The 22,254-nt window shown below is 44.5% G+C and overlaps 1 protein-coding gene across 1 annotated transcript in view; it reads right to left on the minus strand.

Annotated features, from left to right (window-relative positions):
• PID1 (phosphotyrosine interaction domain containing 1) overlaps positions 1-21,868 on the minus strand; it is a 225,501-nt gene extending 203,633 nt beyond the window's left edge. The window contains exons 1-2 of the mRNA XM_019491789.2: positions 21,396-21,868; positions 6,061-6,137 (exon numbers count right to left, since the gene is read on the minus strand). Of these exons, the coding sequence (XP_019347334.1) occupies positions 6,061-6,093 (33 nt within the window). The 5' untranslated portion in view covers positions 6,094-6,137; positions 21,396-21,868. The remainder of the gene's footprint in view (positions 1-6,060; positions 6,138-21,395) is intronic.
• Positions 21,869-22,254: the final 386 nt, after the last annotated feature.

The raw sequence follows: 22,254 nt of genomic DNA on the forward strand, positions 1-22,254 counted from the left end.
TACTAGTTTCCTTTCTTGTAAATCAGTTTAGATTCAGATACCTCATTCCAAATTGTGTAATATTTTATATAGCTCAGTTACACTTCCCTCAACCCATCTCAATTCTATTAACAAGGGACCAAATTAGTCAAGTCAACTGGGTTAAGGATTTAAATAGGGCCAATCTTACTTTGATTTACACCGCACCAAATTCAAAATAATTCCATTGACTTAAGTATATTTATTTTATCTCTGTTAATAACAATAAGTTGTTTATTTTGCCTTTCTCTGGATCATCTCATGCCTTGATAAAATGCCTGTATGGTAGCTCAGCACATCCAGATGGCTCCTCTGTCTTTAACTATAAAAGAAATACTTTCTTCCAAGACCTGCATCTTTTTAATTACACTAAAGTAATCTAATCGCTAGACTCTGTTGAATTACTGAGCTTTACAAGTTCCTCTTAGCTTGAGGGCACTACTAACCATCACTGCAAAATATTACTACAAAACTCAGCTTTGTTACTTAAACAGTGGCTCCCCAAAGTACAGTACTTAGTGATCTCTGTTTCTAAGAACTTTAATTTCCTTATGCAAGTTTGTACTGGAGTTGACAATCACATGTCCTTCATTACGGATTCAGTTTACCTTGTTGGCTTCTGAGTGTAAAGAGGTGCCTAATTAGCAGATGAAATGTTCTGAAGTACTTAAGTAATAATGTCCTTCCAAATATCTCAACACACTTGACACATCATACATGGTCAACCTGTTACATATAAATGCATCCTCCTCCTGTAGATGAAGGATATCATACATATTTTTAAAGGAAAAAATACAGCTGTGTTTTTAAAACCATGTTTGGTCCTAAGCAACCTAGACACAGTATCACTGAGGAATTAAGAAATGTTTACTTTTAAATTATAAGGATGCTTAAACATGGAGCTTAATAATAAAAGTGGAATTTCTTTTCTGGCAAGACAAAGTAAACCTGGATACAAAAGTGTCTTTATTGTTTACTGTCTACTGGTATAGATGTAATATAGAGATTGATACCATTGACCAAACCAGTGCATTTTCAGTTGTCAGTATCCTGGTTTCCAGGGCCACTTGAAAGTTTAGGGCTGCTGCAATGTCAAGGCTTAGTTAGCTTTACAACTGCCAAAGAGTCAAAACTAAGACTGTTAGTTGAATGACAGTTGTAGAATGTCTAGAGGACTTCTGGCATTTCTATACTGCCTCAATGGCAAGCCCAGGAACACCACTAAGGAGTGAACATTGCCTCCTCACTCCCACTCAGTACATGTCAACAGTACAGCCCCAAGTGTGATGAGAAGCACATCTGACAGACAGCCTGAAAGCAGCTCTGGCCACATATTCATGGCTGTACTAAACAGGCTACACTACCTAATTTCCAGGTTTTCATGCATGCTAAACAGGACCAAGCAAACGGGATATGCTGCTTACCAGGTCTCTTGGGCTCGCTACAGGGATAGGGTGGCAATCATATAGGACATAACAGTTTTTTGCTACTCTGTCCTCTATGGATATGAAAATGGATGCCTTGACGTCCCCTATTTTTCTCTTCAAGTGGACATCAAGGCATCTGGTTTCGTATGAATAGAGGACAAAGGACAACCGGACTGTCCTCTATGATGGCCACCCCACACAGGGACATTTTAGACATGTCCTTAGGAACCTAAAAGTCACAGGGCAGCCAAGCAGGAGCAGGGCCAGATTAACCCTTTAGTGGGCCCTAGGCAAACAAACGCATGGGCCCTGTGCCAGTCGAGACCCTCCTCCCCACCCTGGTGCTGCTGCCCATGGGGAGTGGGCTGCAGACCTGCCACAAGGAAACAGCTGCTGCTATGGTGAGTCCAGTGAAGGGGAGGAGAAGGCAAGAGAAGGGAGACGGATGGAGCCATTTGCACCGCTGCCACAGAGGGAAGGATCAGGGCACCCTGCCACCTCACTTCCCCCCACCCCACAACTCAGGGCCCTAGGCATGTGCCTAGTTTGCCTATGCATTAATCCAGCCCTGAGCAGGAGCTCTGAAATTCCACTGTCATTTAAGTGTAGGTGGTCCTCAGAAAAGTAGGCAGGTGTCTTTAAGGCTCTGGATCTACATCCCTTGCCCAAGAATTGCCTATGCCTTCATAGCAAAGATCTCTGTGAAAGACCAGCCATTGAACTGCTGAGAATTTTTATTCAAATGCCAACAATACAAAGGCCTGATTTTTTCCAAAGATTCTGCATTTCCTTTTAATATTTTCTTTTGATAAGTTACTTAGATACCTACTTACTGTAAAATCCCTGAAGTGTAATAGCTAAGCTTTATGTGAAAAAGAACACTTTTGTCTGTCTTTTTGTTCTGATGATTTGGGTACATTGGGCCAAATCTATAGCAGTTGTAAGTACATACAATTCCACTGATGTCAGTGGAGTAGAACCCATTTACTCCAGCAGTGAAGCTGGCCTATTGTCTACATTACACGTGTCTTCAAATAGAAATAGTGCTCGTTATAGAATTGAAGCAATGCACTGTTAACGACTTGTGAATTTGATGCCGGACTATCCCAGAGACCTGGAATAATTTAGCTTCTGATACTGTGCTCTCTCACCCAGCATATAAACTGGTTTATAGAATACAATGAGGTCCTGTTTGTTCATTTGTCCATGAGGTCTTTACCAGCGTTACTTTTAGTAACCAGGTGTCTCTTAATGACCTGCCTGTGCCAAAATTGTTTACATTTATGATTATGCATTCTGCTGAAATGATTGCCCTGCATTCATGAGTTGTAATGGGGGGAGGGGGGGAAGGACTTTTGTTCTCCTACTATGTAAAATAACCTTTCAAAGCTGGCTAGATTTGTAAGCTAGGTTAAATAAATCAATCCAGGAAACTAACAAGATGCAAGCAGTTTGCTTGCATGGTACATTATCTTTCTTTTTCCCTCCTGCCCTTGGTGTGATTACTGTCTTTTTAAAATGGGAGCCTCTGGAACATGGCTTGCCTCTTCCTATAAACTTGCTGAATATCTAAGGAAGTTGCAGAAACTCCTTCACTTAAGGTTTCCAGAAAGAGGATGAACAGGGGTCACCACAGGAGGCTGGACTAGATGATCTTTGAGATCCCTTCCTACTTTAAGAACTAAACTATATGGAACTTGGGACTTGTCTATACCATGATAGCAATGTGTCCCAGCACTGGATGGCCTTGCCCTGCCCTCCAAACTCTCAGGCATATGCCAGACTCCGAGGTTCACTGTGGGGCTTCTCCAGGCTCATCCTGGCAACCATTGCCAGGCCCACTAGACACTGAAGGCTTGAGAGTGGGCATTGGGGATGAGACCAGGGCAGTCTTGCTGGTGAACTCCTGGCTCTGAAGAGGGACATGCTAATGCCTGCCAGTCCTGGGACACAGTGCGGCCATGGTATAGATAAGTCAGTTGGGTACTACTGCAATAGAGGCATAACAAGCAGAGTTTGCACCCTGATAAAACCCTGTGGAAAGCAAGGGAAGTGGGGGGAGAGGGAAAGGTGGCCGTGGGGAGGGGATGGGGCTTGTGGGGATGGGCAGGGACAGAACTGGATGAGTGCGGGTTAGAGAGACCTATGCCGCGGACTCTTACCTATGCCGGGGACTCAAAAACAGTCCCCAACTACTGCTGCTGCTGGTGACACTGCTGTTGCCACCACCACCATAGCAAGATCTGCCCACCCCAGCTATTGGTCTTAAAGCAGCAGCAGTGTCAGTGCACCCAGCTGCAGGTGCAAGAACCACTGTGGAACAGCTTTTGGTGCCAGGTCATGGACTCCACAGAGGTGTCAGGATGATTCTCGCACCCCTCCCAAGTCAACACCTGGGGCTGGTGCCCCACTTGCCCACCCCTAGTTATGCTACTGACTGCAATATAAGCAATAGTAAGAATAAGTTACGCACAAAATAGTGGTGCACCAACAAATATATATCCTCTTTTAAAGAATTTGGATGGCTCAATGTAATAGGTTCCAGCAGTTTATTAAAGAACAATGTGTGCTAATAAAAGGCCAAGAATATCTTAAATTCAGTTCTCCTCTCAGTTATAACAGTATAAATCAGGAGTAATTCCACTACAGTCAATAGAGTTACATCAGTGTAACTGAGAAGACCAAGGCCTTTATCCTTTGGAGGAAATGAAACATAGATTGATCAAAATTCTGCATAACCAGACATGGGCCAGGTTCTGTTCAAAGCTTGGAATGAAGCTACTTGAGTCAGTACCGTTATGTTCTGTTCCCTCCCCTCCCCCCTCCCCCCATTTTTCTGACCAGCCTTAGTTTTAACCATAGAGATATGAAGATAGAAAGATATAAATGATCACCACCTTTGTTTTAAGGAAAAAGCCCACTGAAGTTGTTAATAGACTGGATGAGAGGCCAGGGAGAGAAAGTTATTGAAGCTCTGAGAGCAATGAATATGGTGTTAGGTACTGGTGAGGGAAACACTAAAAAGAGGAGAGCTAGGGAGTAAATTAAGTTGTTTTGTTTTAGACATGAGGAGTTTGGATTGTTAGCAGGATATATTGCTGGAAAGTAAAAAAGAAAGTGCCAGATATGAGAACGAAGGGGGAAGGGCAGGTCAGGCCAGTGAGGGAATTTGGCATTTAGCAACATCCAGCTGATAGGTGTGATATAGAAGGATTAATTATCTCAGGAGGAGCAGGTAGGAAAGAAGGGATGAAGTGATAAAGTGCAGAACACAGACATCCTGATGGAGAGAACAGGAGATAGGTGGACAACAATGGAGGGGAGAGAGAAAACTAGAGGAGTTTGATTTTGCGGTAGTCATGGATATAAGGAGTCATAGCAGCAGTGTAGGGATGTGAGCAGGTGCCAGGGGCACAGGGATGGCAAGGACTTCTGGGTGCTGCTGTGATCATGACTATGATTGCACAGCTGCTGTCAACAGCTGCTTTTCTTTACCCTTCCCTTTGCCAAGTCAGCACCCTAGGCAGTTGCCCCATTTGCCCCACCCTAGTTATGCCACTGGGTCTTGAGAAGAGAGCAGTGCGCTATGTAAAAGTCAACAGAACAAGGCCCTTGGTAGGCATTGATTCAGTCCAATTAGGATCTGACAAATTTGGTAAGCATTAATTCAGTCACCCTGGATCCCAAAAATCACACGACAAAACCTTTAAAATTAAAATCTGGAACATCGCTGTGGCTGGTTCATTATTTTATGGTATGATATATTGTTTGAATATACGATGTGCTACACTTTATCACACAAGTAATATATTAATTGTGTGATAAATGTAGTATCTACTAGGGGCCTAAGCAGAATGGAGGAAGGCTCTCACTTTCCATTTTATACCTTTTTTTAAATATATTTCTAAAGTCCATCATTCTGTTAGCCAGACAGAAGTTCAACAGCAGAAAACAGAGCAGAATACTAAAGACAAGGGGTGCCTGTGGCCAGGCTCCTATACCCTCTAGCCAAGCTTGGAGCAGGAGTTTGGACTAATTGACCTATATTAAGGTTGAAGCTCTAAGTTTTTGTGATCTATTATTCTTATTTATGAATTTTGTTCTTCATCTCTTGTGACTGCTTTCTAGCTTCCCTGGCCAGAATCTCTTTCCATGGGGCCGAAGCCAGGGCCAGCACCCCCTCCTGCATGCACTTCAGGGGCTGAATGAAGATGGGGCGAGTGGTGGGCAGTGGATGAGGCAGGAAGCCAGGCTGCTGGAAAGCCAGGAATTGGAGCACGGGTTGGGAAACCTAGCCATGGCAGGCAGTGCTGCACATCCTCCCATGCCCCCTGAGGGGCCTGTGGCAGGCCCACAGACAGCTGCCAGGGGCCAGTTGGGTCCAGAGTGGGACCTGGAGGCTGGGTGGGACAAAAAACACCTCCAGGGCCAGCATCATGTCAAAGATGCATCAGTCATCCTCAGTGGCCTCCACTGCCCGTCACACCATGGCACACGCCTCCTTCTGGGCTTCTACCTGCCTCTGCAAGAGAGTGAGGTACACCCTGCAGTTCTTGTGGTCCACCTGGTCCATCTTGCAGAACTTGCTGTACCAGGCCCCGCATGCTGAGCTCACCTGCAGAGGATGGTGCAGTGCTTGTGGCCTCATCTCCAATAGCGGTAGGTGGGTCCCTGTGTATCCAGCAGCTGATTCTGCAGAGCAAGGAAAGAGAGGCTCCTTGTGAGGGTTTGCAATATTTCAGAGATAACATGCACTGTACAGAGGGGCTGTGTGCCATCTACCCTCAGTTCAGGGGTTGTGTGCACACAGGTGCCCAGGAACCATGGTAAATTGCCCAGGTGGGGCCAGACCACTTATACTGATTCCTCCTTAATCCACAGGGATTGGGAAGCTAGAAAAAGTAGGGGAGGTCCTTCTAGGGTAGTCAGGTGATGGGGATTTGTGTCCTGTTGAGGGCCTCCATGCACTAGAGGAAGCCAAAGCTTAGAAGCCCATAACCTCTGGGGGGGGGGGAAGTTGGTGACCAAGCATGTCCTGGAGGGTGCCACAGACCTTAAGGATGACCCCCCCCCAGCAGTCATCTCGCCTACCCCAAACAGGTGGGTAATGTAATGCAGGTTGGTGGGTGTGGTGAGCTTCATGAGGATAATGGCCATGTGGGTCTGTGTAAGAAGGGCCTGGCGCATGGTGGTGGGCTGGCACTCCAGGTGCAGGCTAAGCTGCTGGACTAGCTTCTGGAATGTGGGCCAGGTCATGCAGAATGAGTCCAACTGCTGGTCGTCATCCCAGGCATGCAGGACGATGTGGTGCTGACAGGGAAGGCCCAGAAATGGTGGTTCCAGAGCACCATAAGCTCATGGATACCAGCTGCAACAGTGTCCATATGGGTATTATTGGCACTGCTGCCAGCATCCAGGAGGTGGCCCAGTGGCTGGTAGATGATGGCAAGGCACAGGAGGCAAGGCACAGGCTGAGCCATAGGCCTGAGCAGAGGGCTGTGTGGCAGGGTGCAGCAGATGGGGTCTGGGTCCACCAGGCCCAGGCAGCAGTCAACATAGGTGTGGAGCATGGCAGCAAGCAGAAGGCCATGGTGCTGGTCATCACTGCCCGGGGGAGGGCAAGGAGTGTCCATGGCATGCTGGGCACAGATTCTTGGGACAGCAACCTGGAGGGCTCTGCCAGCAGGCTGCAGACTGCTTGGGGCCAGAGAAGTATGTGGCCAGAAAACACAGCAGGGGGCATCATTTTAAAGCATGGGGCTGGTGCCCAGGTGGCTGTGGCTGGAGCTCTCCCTGGATGCAGCAGCAGGTCAGAGAAGGCCAGGAGCATCCATGGTCAAAACTGGTCCATCTGGGCTCAGTTTGCTCCTGTCACCCAGCACATGTGTAAATGCTGTGCTCAGATTAGTTTACTCCGGTACAAACTGTGCTAGAATTTAGTCAGTCACATTTATTGCACATGTAGACACATAGTATCAACAATGTTTTCAGGACATAGATTCTAAGGGAAAAAAAACGGAAGAGCTGTAAACCAGGTTTCACAACATCTATGAAATATGAGTTATCTGTGAAAATAGGAAGTGCATTGAAGGCCATCTTTCATATTTCAGATGCATTCACGTGCTAATTGGTATTTCAAACAAAGTGAGTTTTTCCATTACAGGATGTCTAAGTATTTTTGCTGATTTGCATTTTGCTGACTCCCTCAGCTTGGCCCAGGACTTGGAAAGTACTACTGCTGGGCACTCAGAACAATGTGGCATGGAACTAATTAAAAATCATGAAAGTAAACTGCATAGTTAGAAGAAGAACATTTAGGAATTGAAAGGTAGAAACATGGAATGTGAGAGAATTGAGAGAAGCTGGGAAATAAGGAATACAATAAAAACAAGGAATTTTCTGGGACATGCTACCTCACCTGCCACCCTAATCAACTTAACTATGAATAAAAATCAATACCCTAAATCAGGGGTGTCAAACATATGGCCCACAGGTAGAGGGAAGGGTCATCCAGCCTGTGGGACTTCTTGCCACAGCTGCCAAAACCACTGTATCAGAACCAGCAGCAAAGGGATTAATGCCACTGCTGCTCTGCCTCATCACTAGGGGTGAATGCCAGCTCTGAATTTAGTGTTTTCAGTCCCCACTGATGATTAAGCCTGGCAACAGCTAGTGATAGGAAATGGGCTACCTGGGTAAGTGGTTCACTATGTGCTGTCTGTGCTAAAACTGATCACTCTGACAGCTGGGGTGACTGGAGCTAAGTGGTAACTCTGTTAACTCCTTCATAGCTGGCATTGATGGAGTAGCTCTGGGAGCTACAGTGAGAAGCCCAGTGGGCTAGATCTAGAAGTGAATTATCCACGCCCATAAGCAAGCCTTATATTCTGGATCCAGCTCACCAACTCATTTGAGTTTGGCACCTCTGCTCTAAATGTTCAAATATATCAAAGCAAAGAAATCAAATTGAAGATAGGGAAGGAGAGGGAACTTATTGTACGTGGGACCCACTAGTGGCAACCTGTAAAGAACATGCCTACGACTGTGGAAAATGTAAGTTCTATAGGTTTTTGTGTTTTAATGTGTAAAGAGAAGGAATGGGATAGCTTTCAAGGAGGAGTAAACATCATAGACTAAGCCCTGTGACAGTAAAGGCTGCTTGCCAACTTTAAAAAAATGCTTTAGATGTGGTGCTTTTGCTTATATTCTAATATATTACAAAATACCCACTGGTATGACTGAAGGATCTCAAACCCTCAAGGAGCTGAGCACCAAGGCTCTGATCCAGCTAAGCGGTTAAGTATATACTTAACTTTCAGCAGATGAGTACTTCTGAAGTCATTGCCCCAACTAAGCTCATGATTAAGTGCTTTGCTAGGTCAGGTATGGTGGAATCAATGCTTTGTGCATGTTGAATCCAAGAATAATACTGTCACTTGGTCAAGCTAAAATACTAATCTGTAGCTTTTGTTTGATTCCATAGCAGAACAGTTTCTACTCAACACATTAGCTAAGGATATTGAAAACTATTCATCTGCTTTGAGGAAATAGTTGGATTTGTTGTTTCTTTAAGAAATATGCTAAAAATTGCTATGTGAAGAAATGCTATTGCTATTTCTAAATGTCAAGCTCTTTCCCTCGATGGCTTACCTCACAATAGAGTTGTATACCTTTGTTTGATGTATAACAAAAATAGATATATTTGTATGGTAAGAATAATGCCGTTCTTAAATGTTACAACAGGATATTGTATTCAGGAAACTGTATTCATAACTTGCAACCCTGACAGTGAACTTTGGGGACAAAGGATGTAAATCACTGACATCCCAATCAAGAGAGAAGAGACAATAAATCTGAGAAATATCAAGGCTAAGGTGGTTTGATTAACAGTACAGATCACAGAATGCTTAGATATTAATTTAAAGTCGGACATTATTTCTGCCATTTTAGATTTTTGGCCCTTCTTCAGGGCATCACCACTGTTGAGAGAGTGAATATTTTTCATGCAAAATTGAGGCCTCCCTGGAAAAAAAATAACAGTGACATTAATACAAGAAACCATGGTGCCATTTCAGTATCTGGCAGTAGCTTTAATGAGAGATCAGGTTTTTTTCCCTTGGTAAATGAGTCTTATAGTCTGCAGCAAAAGTAGGAAATACCCAATTTGTGCAGGAATTTTGTAGTGTATTTCACAAACCTAAAAATGCCATCAAAGTGTTACAGCATTTACTATCTAAATAGCCTAATAATTTATTTCAAATGTAACCTTTCAAATGTCAACAGCACATATCTCAAAGTAAGTAAATGACAGCCATGAGGCATTTTGATTTAAAGCTAACGTGCATCTCGTAACTGCTAGCTTACCACCCAATTTTAAATCTCACACATATTAAAAAATAATAACTCTTCAAAGCTATCAGAAGTCGTGCCATCTCAGCAGAATCATCAAACATTCTGTCTGTGGAAATGAAATGGGCGTTGGTGAAAGATGGAGGCAAAACTGATAAATTGTATACCTAATTTAGTGCTTAAAAATCCCCTCCACGCTTCATCCTTATCCAATTTTTTATAATCAGTTTTTTGGGGGGAGGAAAGCACCATCCTGAGCAGCTGAGATAAAATTACCAGTCACCATCTTCTAAATGTAAAACAATTTCAATGTAAAATGCATGACAAGATAAAAGTAGAATGAAAGTTATAGACCAATGTGTCAACTCAGATCTTCCTTATTTGTAGTCTTCAATCAATTTTTATATGCGAGAGACTGACTGATATGCAGCATAAGGGAAAACAATTACAATCATAGTTAGATATGTTACCATGACAATATTAGTGATGTTATTTATTATGTATTACTATAGTATGCATTTATAATTGATGTGATGATGTTACCTAATATTATTATTAAATATGCATATCATATACAAACAAACAGTTAGTTAGGGAAGCTGCAGCCTGTGTATGAACCACTATTTTTCAAAATGATTACTATTGTCTGGTTATATTCTTCAAATGACAGAACCACATTTGTCATGGGACAACATTCTGTTCTGTATTGGTGACAGAGCAATGCCGCCCTACCTTTTTGCCAAGCAGTTCAGATGGACAGCACCCCATCAGTCCCCTGGCAAGATTCGTTTGGTAGTCCTGATCTGGCACCCAGGGCAGGCACATCCAGCTGTACAGAGGAGGCAGGGGGCAGCCTGGCTCCAATCCAGCCAAACAGTGGAATGGGGCATGGCCCAGCTCCAACCTGACCCTGCAAAACGGAAGGGGGCATAGCCCATCCCTGATCCAGTCATGCTGGGGGAGGGGGTGTGGCCTGGTCTTGATCCTAGAGTGTGGGAAGGGGGAGCATGGTTTGCCCCCAATCCAGCCCCAAATGGGGGAGTGGGCATGGCCTGGCCCGGCCCAGCCTGGATCTAGCCATGAGGGTGAAGGGGACACAGCTCAGCTCCAATCTGTTGCCTGGGGCTTGAGAATTTGGCAGTGGGGAGAGGTAGCAATTAGCTGCCACTATTCCCTGCTGCCAATTTTTTCTACCTGTGGAGAGCCCTTCAGGCTCGATGCCAAAGCTCTGTGGGCTGCATTTGGCCCACAGGCTGCAGGCTGAGCACCCCTGCCATAGAACAACTTATATAGCGTAACTAGCAAATAGCCTTTTCCAAACTAATTATTTTTCACAGCCCTGCAATGAACCATAGGTTGCACTTGCATCTTTGATTAGACCTCAAAGCCCATTCCATGACAAAGCCCCATCACAGGCTCTGCCCTTACCAGTGGGCACATCTACACAAGACAATTCAGGTGCAGTAGACTAATTCTTCTATGAATTAGCGCAGCAGGCAAAACCCATGTTAATGCAAAGTAGACATTCTACTGCACATTAGTGTCACCAAAAAAATGTGTGCTGGCACCAATATGCAGCAGCGCTAATTACAACGCATTAAAATAGTACCTGTAATTACCGGTACTAAACTTAATGTGCTTAAATTACAGTGCATTAATGAATGTGTAGACATACCCAGTGATATATACAAGCCTCAGATCACCATAAAGAACAGCCCATATCCACCACATTCCTGGTCAGACAGCTGAGGGTCATGCTGAATGTGAAACGTCTCTGCTACCCATAAGGCTTTTGAAAGGAATCCCTTCAATCCTACCCATACTCATACCTTCCTGCCTCCATGCTCACAAGGCATATTAATGGACCTTAAAATTTAAGGTTTAAAGGTTTAGGAAAACCTTCTGCAGGATTCTTTAGACTGTGGAATTGTCCAAACCTGTACTGGCAAAGTAAAAAATTCATTTTGTGGAAGCTTCTTCCAAAAATCTGACCCCCCAAAACATGCCATATGAAGCTGTTGACTTGAAATGTGCCAGATCAACACTTGGGATCTCAGTATTGCACCTCTAGACAGGAGGGCAAGATACAAACTTATATACACACACACACAAACTGCACAAACACTCTATGGGTTCATATACACATGCACATACACAAACATGCACTTTCATGGCTGTGTGTTAACACTAGGGAACATTTGGGTAACTTGGGCTCAGGGTTACTTGGGGTCATGGCACTGGGGTTACTCAGGGTCACCTGGTGCTGGGGTGGAAGTGAGGGGAGAAGCCAGGGTTTTGGAGGTGGCAGAGAGGGAGCCAAGATGGCAGAGAGAGAGAGGGACAGACAGACAGACAGACAGAAAGAAGGTCAGAGGGGCAGAGAGTAGGGACTGGAGCAGGGCCAGGAGGTCAGTAAGACAAAAACCCAACTCAGGGTTCCAAAAGAACAGTTTTATTAAACAGGCAACACACTACACAGCCCCACAAAGTTATTGGTTCCCACACACACAATGGTAGCAGGAGAGGAAAGGCTTAATCAAGGGATTTGAGGTTCAGGTATGTAGAGACAGAGTTCCGGTCCTTTGCTTGGGGGAAGAAGGTGGGTGATAGCTACCTATCCCAGGCTGAGCATTGATCCTCGATGGCCAGTCGGGGTCTTCTCTAACAAGGTGTTGTCCAGAGCGGGTGTTTCTGGCAGGGCCTCTGGGTGGATAGGTGACATGGCATAGTGCTGGTCCAGACGGAGAGGGCATCCCAAGGAGGTCACACTCTACCATCCCTTTTATAGGGGTGGGCTACCTGTCTCCCCTGTGGGAGGGACATGTCCAGGCAAGGACAGTCGTACTCAGATGCTTATGTGCAGATCCAGGAGTCCTCATTGTCTCATAGGACACAATGGTGAGGTTGCTGGTTTCTGTTGGGTCTTTGTCTTTCAAATGCTGGGTTTCTGTTCTGTTCATGGGTGAGGTCTATGGTTCCTGGGTGAGTCAATACAAGGCAATGGTCTGGTCATAGAGTTGATGGTCCAATCATTGAGTTGATCATTCAGTAGATCCTGCTACCATTGTACCTCAAGCACCCTCGTTTATTCCCATTCATCCAGGAACCAATTTACATGAGGCTGGTTAGACATCAGTCACAGTTACAACATAGGTTATACCTGGACAGAGGACACAAGATGGAGGCTTGACATACAAAATAGAAACTTGACATTACTTGACCTTTCTTTACAGATATAGGCCTAAAGCATATAAATTCAATATAAAACAGTAAAAATCAATACAAACATAATAGAACACTATTTACAATACAAAAGGGGCTTGTTACTATAAGGGACTAACAAACTTAGCTTACCTAGTACTATTTGTAATCACTTATAAGGGACAGAGAAGGCAGAAAGAAAGTCAAAAAAGGTTGGGGAAGGGGAGGGAATGCATTTTTAAGTTTAAAAAAAAAAAAGAAAAACCTGCAGGGTTTGCTACAAAGTCACTAGTCAGATCTATAGCAGATAGAAAAACAAAATGCTCATACACACCTCTGACTTCATTTCACGTACCTGTGACTCAAAAGTGCAGAGCAGGTGGACAGCAGCTTCACCAACAACTCCATTTTACATGAGATGAAAAAGACACACTGGCAGAAAAAGATGATTCATTTTCTGTCTATTAGTCAGCACTCTACTGCTCCTTCTCAGAATGAACATTAAAAGGGATAGGTATCCAAGCTATTCCTATCGTGTCTGTGCATATGAGAAAGGAACATCTAGGCTAAGTGGAAATTCCCAGTTAGTGGACAGAAGAGAATATCCGAGCTTCATGCATCAACAAACATGTAGGTCCAGATCCAAAAGCAGATGTAGGAGCCTAAAAAAAGACTTAAGCCAATTTTAGGCACTTAAACCCCAAATCCTTCTAATTAATGACTGCCTTGCCCTAAAAGCATCTAAAATTCAGCAAATTCCTTTCTGTTTGGCCCTAAGTGCCCATAATAAAAGGTCCGTACGTGTGCAGAACTTTCCTGGCCTGAACAGATTGGTACCTAAGTCCCACCTAAACTACACAGGGGCACACCTACAAAAGACGCTTTATCACACAGTAAACTAATTGACTGTGCAGTAAAACAACACCATTTAACATGTGCAGGCACTTTGCCTCCTGAAGCCTGGTCTTTAAAACTCTGTAGTGACCCCAGGGGCCTGTGCCACCTGCTGTCCGCCTCTTGCTACTGGGTCCCCCAGCAGCGGCCCCAGGCCAGTCACAGCAGCCTGCCAAGACCCTGGTACTGGCCACCAGCCCAGCCCCACTACTTAACTATTTGTCCCATGCTGTGCCCCTGCTCTGTGCACTTCAGGCACCTTCTCAGGCCTAGCAAACCCAGACTCTCAGCCACAGCCCCTAAGGACCATTGAGGGCCCAACACTGGTGTCATCTCCCAGGGACCTAACTGGTCCCAGGATGAGACTGCAGACTTCATGGTCCCACACCAGGTTCTCAGGTGCACCTGAGGCACCATGGCAATCAACAACAGGATGTAGTGGGTCAGACACCCCTCAGTCTTCACAAACAGCTCACTATGGTGCACCCAGGACACACTTGCCAGGGGCACACTCAGGGTGCAGGACATGTGCTGGATGGGGGGCCTGCCACAGACCACCTCTCCAGGGAGGTCCCCTTGGGGGAAGGCAGAGGTGCCACCAACTCCACATCCCAGTTGGCTGGATTTGACCTGAATCAGGGACATTGATTTGATTTGTTGATTTGGATCACTGTCCCTGATTCGATTCAGCTGAATACGAATCTGAAGATCCGATGCTGATTTGGAGAATCAGTGATTGGGACATAGACACAGCTTTAAAAGGTTTTTCTACATACCTTGAGGTAGCAGACGTGGCTTGTAATCGCTGCAATGGTGAGGCACATGGAGCGTCCCACAGGAGGGAGGGGGCCCTCCACGTGCTCAGCAGCGAACCAGGAAGTTGACCAGAAGTATTTCCGGTCCATTTCCAGGTCTTCCGGGGAGCACTCTGGGAGCTCCCCCCTGTGCCTCCCTTACTTGGCAATCAGCTGCGGGGAGACCCCTGGTGCCCCCCCCAGACCCAGGAGGCACCAGTCACTGAACCAGGCGGGCTGCAGGGAGGCCCCCAGCATTCTCCCGGACAGACCTGGAATTGGACTAGAATTGGTTCTGGTCCATTTCTGGGTCTGCTGCCGAGTGCACTGGGGAGCCCCCTGTGCTTCTGTGGAACACTCCATCCGCCCCAGCATCTCAGCATTCACGAGCCTCTGCTACCTAGATATATGTAGAAAAAACATTTAAAGCTGTGTCTATGTCTGAATCTCCAAATCTTTCTGAATCTCTCCAAATCAATTCGGAGGGTTCCTATTCCATTTGGAGAAATTAAAGGGTCCTCTGATTCAATTTGGATTCGGAGATTTGGCCACTGAATCAGGCCTAATCTCCACTGAATTGAATCAGGGACCAAAGCTTCACACAGCCCTACTGCACAGTAAACCCATATAGTATTAATTGCATGTTTAGACATGCCTAGGGATCCACAAACTAGTGTGAAGCAGCACCGACAGGCACTGAAAGGCTCAATCCAGTAGGCATGCTCTGAACACACCTAACACCTACCAGCAGGTTTATGCCCCTCACAAAGCAGAGAAGGGCATCCATCTTTTGTATTATTGCTTAGTGTGATCAAGCCTAATTACAGCAAGTTGGGGCAGACTTGATTAATTGAGTCTGGTGGAGCATGGAAATTACCACGCTCCAGCCAGTCTCCACGTGTCACGTATCAGCATCCCCATGCTTCAAAATGGCAGCAGGGGGTATTTGAACTAAAGCTTATTTGACAAGCTTTAGATAAAGTGCCCTGCTGTCATTTTTAAGTGTGGGGTTACTGACACATGAAATGCTCCAGGATCTTTAATTAAATAGCTCTTGGAGCCTCTCTAATTAAAATGCCCCCACCCTCTACCCCATCCCCTAATCACATGTAAAAATACCCGGAGAGTGCCCCTTGCAGCCAGCCTAGGCATGGCTTCTAGAGGAGAGGGTAGAACCCTTGGTCTTTCCCACCCTGAGACCCTGGCTTTTTGGTCCCTCACCCTCCTTGGTTTTCCATAGCCCTGATTCAAGGAACTAAATCCCAGTTCTGCTCCTCAAAAATAGATTTTACCTCTTGTTGGAGAGAATAAGCACAATCCAAAATTCCAGCAGCAAAGCAGACAGCTTCTCTTGAATAAAAGTGTTTGTGTCACCCAGCCAGAGGCTCTATGTCCCCTTCAAAGTGTTAAGCAGTCCCTCTGTCCCCAATCTAGAACACATAGCCCTGAGCATCCTGAAGTTACACAGGTGTCTCCTTTCTACTCTGCCCCACTCTAAGCCCCCAAAGCTGCTCTGCTCCTATCTGTCTTCAGACTCTCCCCCATAAACAGGAACTCAGCTTGTTCACCCAGCCTTATCCAGTGTTATGAAGATCATTCAGCTTTCCTGAAGCCTCCTAGGTGGCACTGGCAATGCCACCTTTGTTGATGTCTCTACAAAACTGTTCATGTCTCTGTTGATGCTATAGAAGTTTATCTTGTCTGCCCCACATGAAGCGACTCTCTAAGGAAACTGGGGTCTGCAATATTGTAGCAATATGAACTTATTTAAAATAGAAATGTTACAATAAAATGAACAGTCAATCATAGAAGGCATACCTTAGTTTTCAGGAACCAAATCCTCCCCCTGGACTGCAGAATTGATCACATGTCTATGTGGCACAAGACAGTGCTGTGCAGAAATAGCCAAGATACAGAACCAGCATAGCTGCATTGGCATTATGCAAGACCTGAACAATAAGCAGTGTTTACCTGCAACAGCAGCTATACTGCTTCCAGTTCCAGAGATACCACGTGCAGAGCTAGCTCAGTGTGGTTCTGCATGGCATTGTATTATACCATGTATACGTAACCCCCGAGAAGGACTGATGAGAACCACTTCCACATAGTGATCCCTGGTAAAATCTCTGATGTCCAAGAGCTCCTGAACTGACAAAAATCCCAAAGCGCACAAAGATAAAGATACAGACACTGTTTTTGTAATCTGAAAGAAACCCCCCCCATTAACTATTAGTGTTGTGGGGCCCATGATTTACATGGACAATATATAGTGGGTGATAATGGCCAGGCCTGCTTATTGGTGATATGGCAGTGCCTCACATTTTGAATCATGTTCCAGTGATATAATATTGTAGCAAAAACCCCAGTTTTTCATTTCTTTTTTTTTTAAATCTATTCCTTCCCCTTCCCCAACCATTTCTGACTTTTTCTCTCCCTCTCTATTCCCTATAGATAAGTATAAGTGAGCTAAGACATAGGATAAGCTTCAGCATTTTATTTTGGTAGCAAGATGTATTTGTTTGGGGTTTTTTCTCCTTCTTTATATTATATAATTATTATGTTTATATTGACTTTTACTGTTCTATATTACTGTTTTACTGATACTATATGATTTAGGCTTACATATGTAAGTTAGCATAAGTCATGTCAAGTTTCCATTTTGTTTGTCAAGTCTCCATCTCGTCCCTATGCCCTGTTGTGTAACTTATGACTCATACCTACCCCTCCTATGTAACTTGGTTCCTGAATGAATAGGGATGAATGAGGGTGCTTGAGAGACAATGGCAGTAGGTCTAAAAATAGTTCCCTCTGAATGACTGAACTATCGACACCAATACCTGGACCAATGACCCAGCCCTTGGAACCACCCTCAGCATTCAAGAAACAAAAGATGAGGCAACCCACCATTGTGCCAAGGCTGCACATGTTCAGTAACAATACCTAGAGCCCTCTGGAATAGGACTGACCTTGCCTGGACAGGCCTTCCCCATAGGAGATCAGAGGTAGTCTGCCCCATAAAAAGGGGTAGTGAAGACTGACTCCTTGGGAAGCCCTCTCCACCTGAACCAGCACCATGCCACACCACTTATCCACCCAGAGGCCCTGCCGGCGACCCCCCTCTGGACAACACCTGCTGGACAAAGCCCCCTTTCCAGCCTGAATAAGTAGTTATCACCCCCACCCCCTCTTCAAACAAGGACTTGGACTCTGCTTCTCTTCCCTACCTGGACTCCAACCTTTCCTCTGAGTCTCTTTGTCCTGCTGCCTCTGTGTGTGTATGTGTGTGTGTGCGCGCCAATAACTTCATGGGGCTGTGTAGTGTGTTGTCTGTTTAATAACCCCGAGTTGGGTTTTTGTCTGGTTTCTGACTGTTTCCTCCTTGCTACCACTTATCTGCCCCCCAAGCTCCCAGCTGTCTGCCTCAGTTTCCATCCCCAAGCTCCCAGGTTTATGCCTCGGTTTCTTTCCTAGCTATTTCCTCTTTGCCACCGGGCTTTTTCCCTTGCACGAGTGACCTCAAGTAACCCTGGGGCCACCTGACCTTAAGTAACCCCAAGCCTCAGTTCCTCAGCCCAGCTTCTCTCTAGTCTACCGGTTCTAATCCTGGTTCCAGCAATTTTCACTCCTTGCACTTCTTTCTCACCTTAACCTTCACTTAGGTATCCCAAGTACACACATACACACTGTACCATCCAAGTTAGAAACTCACCTGTGTGTATGTATAGGTGGGTGGTATGTGTGTGAACTGGTGAATATATATGTCATCGTGTGTAATATATGAATCAGTAATCCGTGTATGTGTACAGAGTGTGTGGGTATTGGTAACTGATTGTTGTCTAATTTCTGGTGTGTAAGTGCTTGAATTGGTGATAGGTATGCATGTGCCTAGGCTGGTTTGGAGGTGTGCCTGAGTTAGTAGTGTGTGTATGTGCAACTAATTGATTTGTGTGTTTGTATATGTGCAATTATGTCACACCTTCCCGTCTAACAGCACAACACTGAGATCCTGAGAGTTGGCCTGACCCCACAGGGCAACAATATCTCCTTTTTAATGAGCCTGCATAAGAAAGTGGTCATTTGAAACAAATTGGTTGAACTCTTACCCCCAACCTCTCTCATGAAGTGAAGACAATTTCATCATTGGCTGACTTATTTCCTGCTATGATGTTAATGGATTTGTGTGTGTGAAAAAAAAGAAAATCTTTAATGAACCAGCACAAGATGAATGAGTGAGGACTTCTGTCATATTTGCATTGTATCTTTTAAGTCATGAGTCAGTTATGTACTTAATTTGTCTCCGCATTTCACTTACAATCTGTCTATACTCCCCTGTTCCTCAGAAGAGTCACTTCAGTCCCTCCACACTTGGAAAAGGGGAGCATAAAGGTAATTTAAAGCCACATTCTCACCCTTGCTTCTGAATTGCTCAGCAGCTTGGTCACTACTAAGGACTAGGACTATTCTGTATGTTCCTCGAAAAACCCACTGCAACAGTCATCTTAAGAGATTTTATCTCCCTTCAGTGAGTAGTAGGACCTGAGTGGGTTAGCTGAGCTGGAGCACCTAAAACCAAAAATTGGTTTCATTTTTTTTCTGATACCTGAGCTGAGCTATTCTAATAAAATAGCAACAATACTTATAACTTTGATAACACCTTGTTTTACACACCAGTAAATAAAGCAGCAATAAAGCAAGTATTAAGTGTTTTCTATCTTTGCTTGTTATTAACTCATTTTCATTTAAAATTAAACAAAAACAAAACTGAAATCCTATACACAAACAAGATGCATCTACACATGCAACTAATGTGAAGAAATGAACTCTAGAGCCATTTGAGCTCAAGTAAACTATTCCCAGGCACAGCGTCTACATGTGTGCACGGGACAGCAGCAATTTGAGGCAGAACAGAGCAGGCCCAGGCTAGCAGGCACATGAGGGGTCATCCCTGGGCTCCAGGTGTCAGCGCTGGGTGGCGGATGAACTGGCTGGGGCATGAGGGTGATGAAAGTGCAGAACTGTGTGACTAGGTGGCAGGCAGGAGTGGCCCCTGCCTGGCTGGACTGATTGGGCACATTTTATGTCCACAGTTAGCATCTACATATGTTTAATCACAGTAAATTATCCCAACATTAGATAATACCGTCCTCGACAGTACTATATTATGCTGGTGTAAATTAGTTTACTGTGCCCTGATATCATCACATGTGTAAACAGTGATGCTTTACTCTGTAGCTAATTAGTCTACTCTGTCATAAAGCACATGTATAGATGCAGCCACACACACATACACTCTAATCATTTTAATGCAGTTTGGTCTATACAATGATATTTGAAAAGATTTAAGGACTAACATGTATTGTGAATTTTTATACTGAGAAAGCCATCCATGGTAGAAATTCAGTGAAGTTAATAGAGCTCTACTAGGCATGAAATTGGGCCCAGTACCTTAATATTCATTAGTTAAATATTGTCTTGAAGTTTGTAGGTAGTCAGACTTGGAGATGGAACCAAAGAAGAACCATAATAGGTTTTGCATTGTGGTTTCCTATGTTCAGGGGTATGACATGTAATTCTTATACTGCAGTTGCTAGTAATTACACTGTTATATTTCAGTTCCTTTAATAATAATGTAAGCTAAGACATCACACAGGCAGGCTATTTTAAAAATGTGATGAGTATGTTAAATTTCAAAAGTTGTCCAAAGGAAGTGGGAAGAAATATTCAACTAAGTTTGCACAATGGGTAGGCAACGGAAGATAATAATAGTGTTTTAGATTTTTACAAAGTATGGATCATACTGTACATCTGGTTTGATATTTCCTTTGCTAGTCTTTGTATGAAGTTCATGAATGCCACATGTGCTAAAATGCAATGACTGTGGCTGACTATCATCTAAATGAACCTTTCCAGCCATATTGTTTTAGAATCATTCATATTTATACATAGTGCCTTTCATGTAAACATCTCAGAGTACCTTAGAAATATTAATTACTTCTCACAATGCAAGGAAGGCAAATACCATTATAGACAATTTGCATTTAGATTAAACTGAGACACTAAGAGATTGCTGAAGGTCATTTAGCAAGTCAGTGGCACAGAACCCAAGACTAAAAAATTGTGGGCTCCACCCCATACAGCTGAAGCCTCTAGACAGTGCTACCTTGCACCAGTCTGAAGCCTTTATTGCACAAAGGCTTCAGTGAACCTTTTCGCTTCAACTGTGGAAGTGTCCCCAGCTGTGAGAATCTGAGAAATTATGCTTTTCTTTTTCTTATGTGGACAAATGCTCTTGTCAGATTCATGTCACTTTGTTTCATTCCAGTCACTGCTGAAATGGGGCACCACTGCCATGGAGGAAAGGACTGGGGCACAGAAAGGACAGAGTGCACTGCATCCCATCTTCCAGGTTGTTGATATTGAACAAAACCAGCCCCAGGACCCAACCCTGGGGCACTCCACTTGATACCGGCTGCCAAGCAGACATTGAGCCATTGATTACTACCCTGAGCCTGACCATCCAGCCAGTTTTCTATCCACCTTGCAGTCCATTCATCCAATCCAGACTTACTTAGCTTGCTTGCGAGAACATTGTGGGAGATGGTATCAAAAGTTATGCTAAAGTCAAGGTATATCAAAACCACTGCTCTTCCCACATCCACAGAGCCAGTCATCTCATCATAGAAGGCAATCAGGTTGATCAGGCATGACTTACCCTTGGTGAATCCATACTGACTGTTCCTAATCACCACCTCTTCCAAGTACTTTCACATGGATTCCTTGAGGACCTGCTCCATGATTTTTCCAGGGACTGAGGTGAGGCTGACTGGTCTGTAGTTCCCCGGATCCTCTATCTTCCCTTTCTTAAAGATGGGCACTTCATTTACCCTTTACCAATTATCCCAATCACCACAAGTTTTCAAAAAGAATGACCAGAGGCTCTGCAATCACATTGGTCAGCTCCCTCTGCACCCTTGGGTGCATCATATCTAGCCCCATAGACTTATACCCATCCAGCTTTTCTAAATAGTTCCTAACCTGTTCTTTCTCCACTGTCAGCTGCTCACCATCTCCCCAAACTGTATTGCCAGGTACAGTAGTCCAGGAGCTGACCTTTGCCTGTGAAGCCTGAGGTAAAAAAGGCATTGATACGTCAGCCTTTTCTTCATCATCTGTCACTAGGTTACCGCCCCCATTCATTAAGGGACCCACACTTTCCCTTATCTTCCTGTTGTTGCTGACATGCTAGTAAAACCCATTCTTGTTACCCTTCACGTCCCTTGCTAGCTGCAACTCCAGTTGCCCTTTGGCCTTCCTGATTTCATCCCTGCATGCCCCAGCAATACTCTTATACTCCTCCCTACTGGTTTGTCCAAGTTTCTATTTCTTGTAAGCTTTTTTTTTTTGTGTTTTAGCTTATTGAAGATTTCCCTGCTAAGTCAAGCTGGTCTTCTGTCATACTTGGTAGTTTTCCTGCACATCAGGATGATTCATTTCTACACCTTTTTCTTAGCTTTATACTGATCAATAGATTTAACTATGACTTACATCACTGTGAGATCAGAAAAAGCCCC

The sequence above is a fragment of the Alligator mississippiensis genome, chromosome 7, assembly GCF_030867095.1.
Source record: "Alligator mississippiensis isolate rAllMis1 chromosome 7, rAllMis1, whole genome shotgun sequence".
NCBI classification, from domain to species: Eukaryota; Metazoa; Chordata; order Crocodylia; family Alligatoridae; genus Alligator; species Alligator mississippiensis.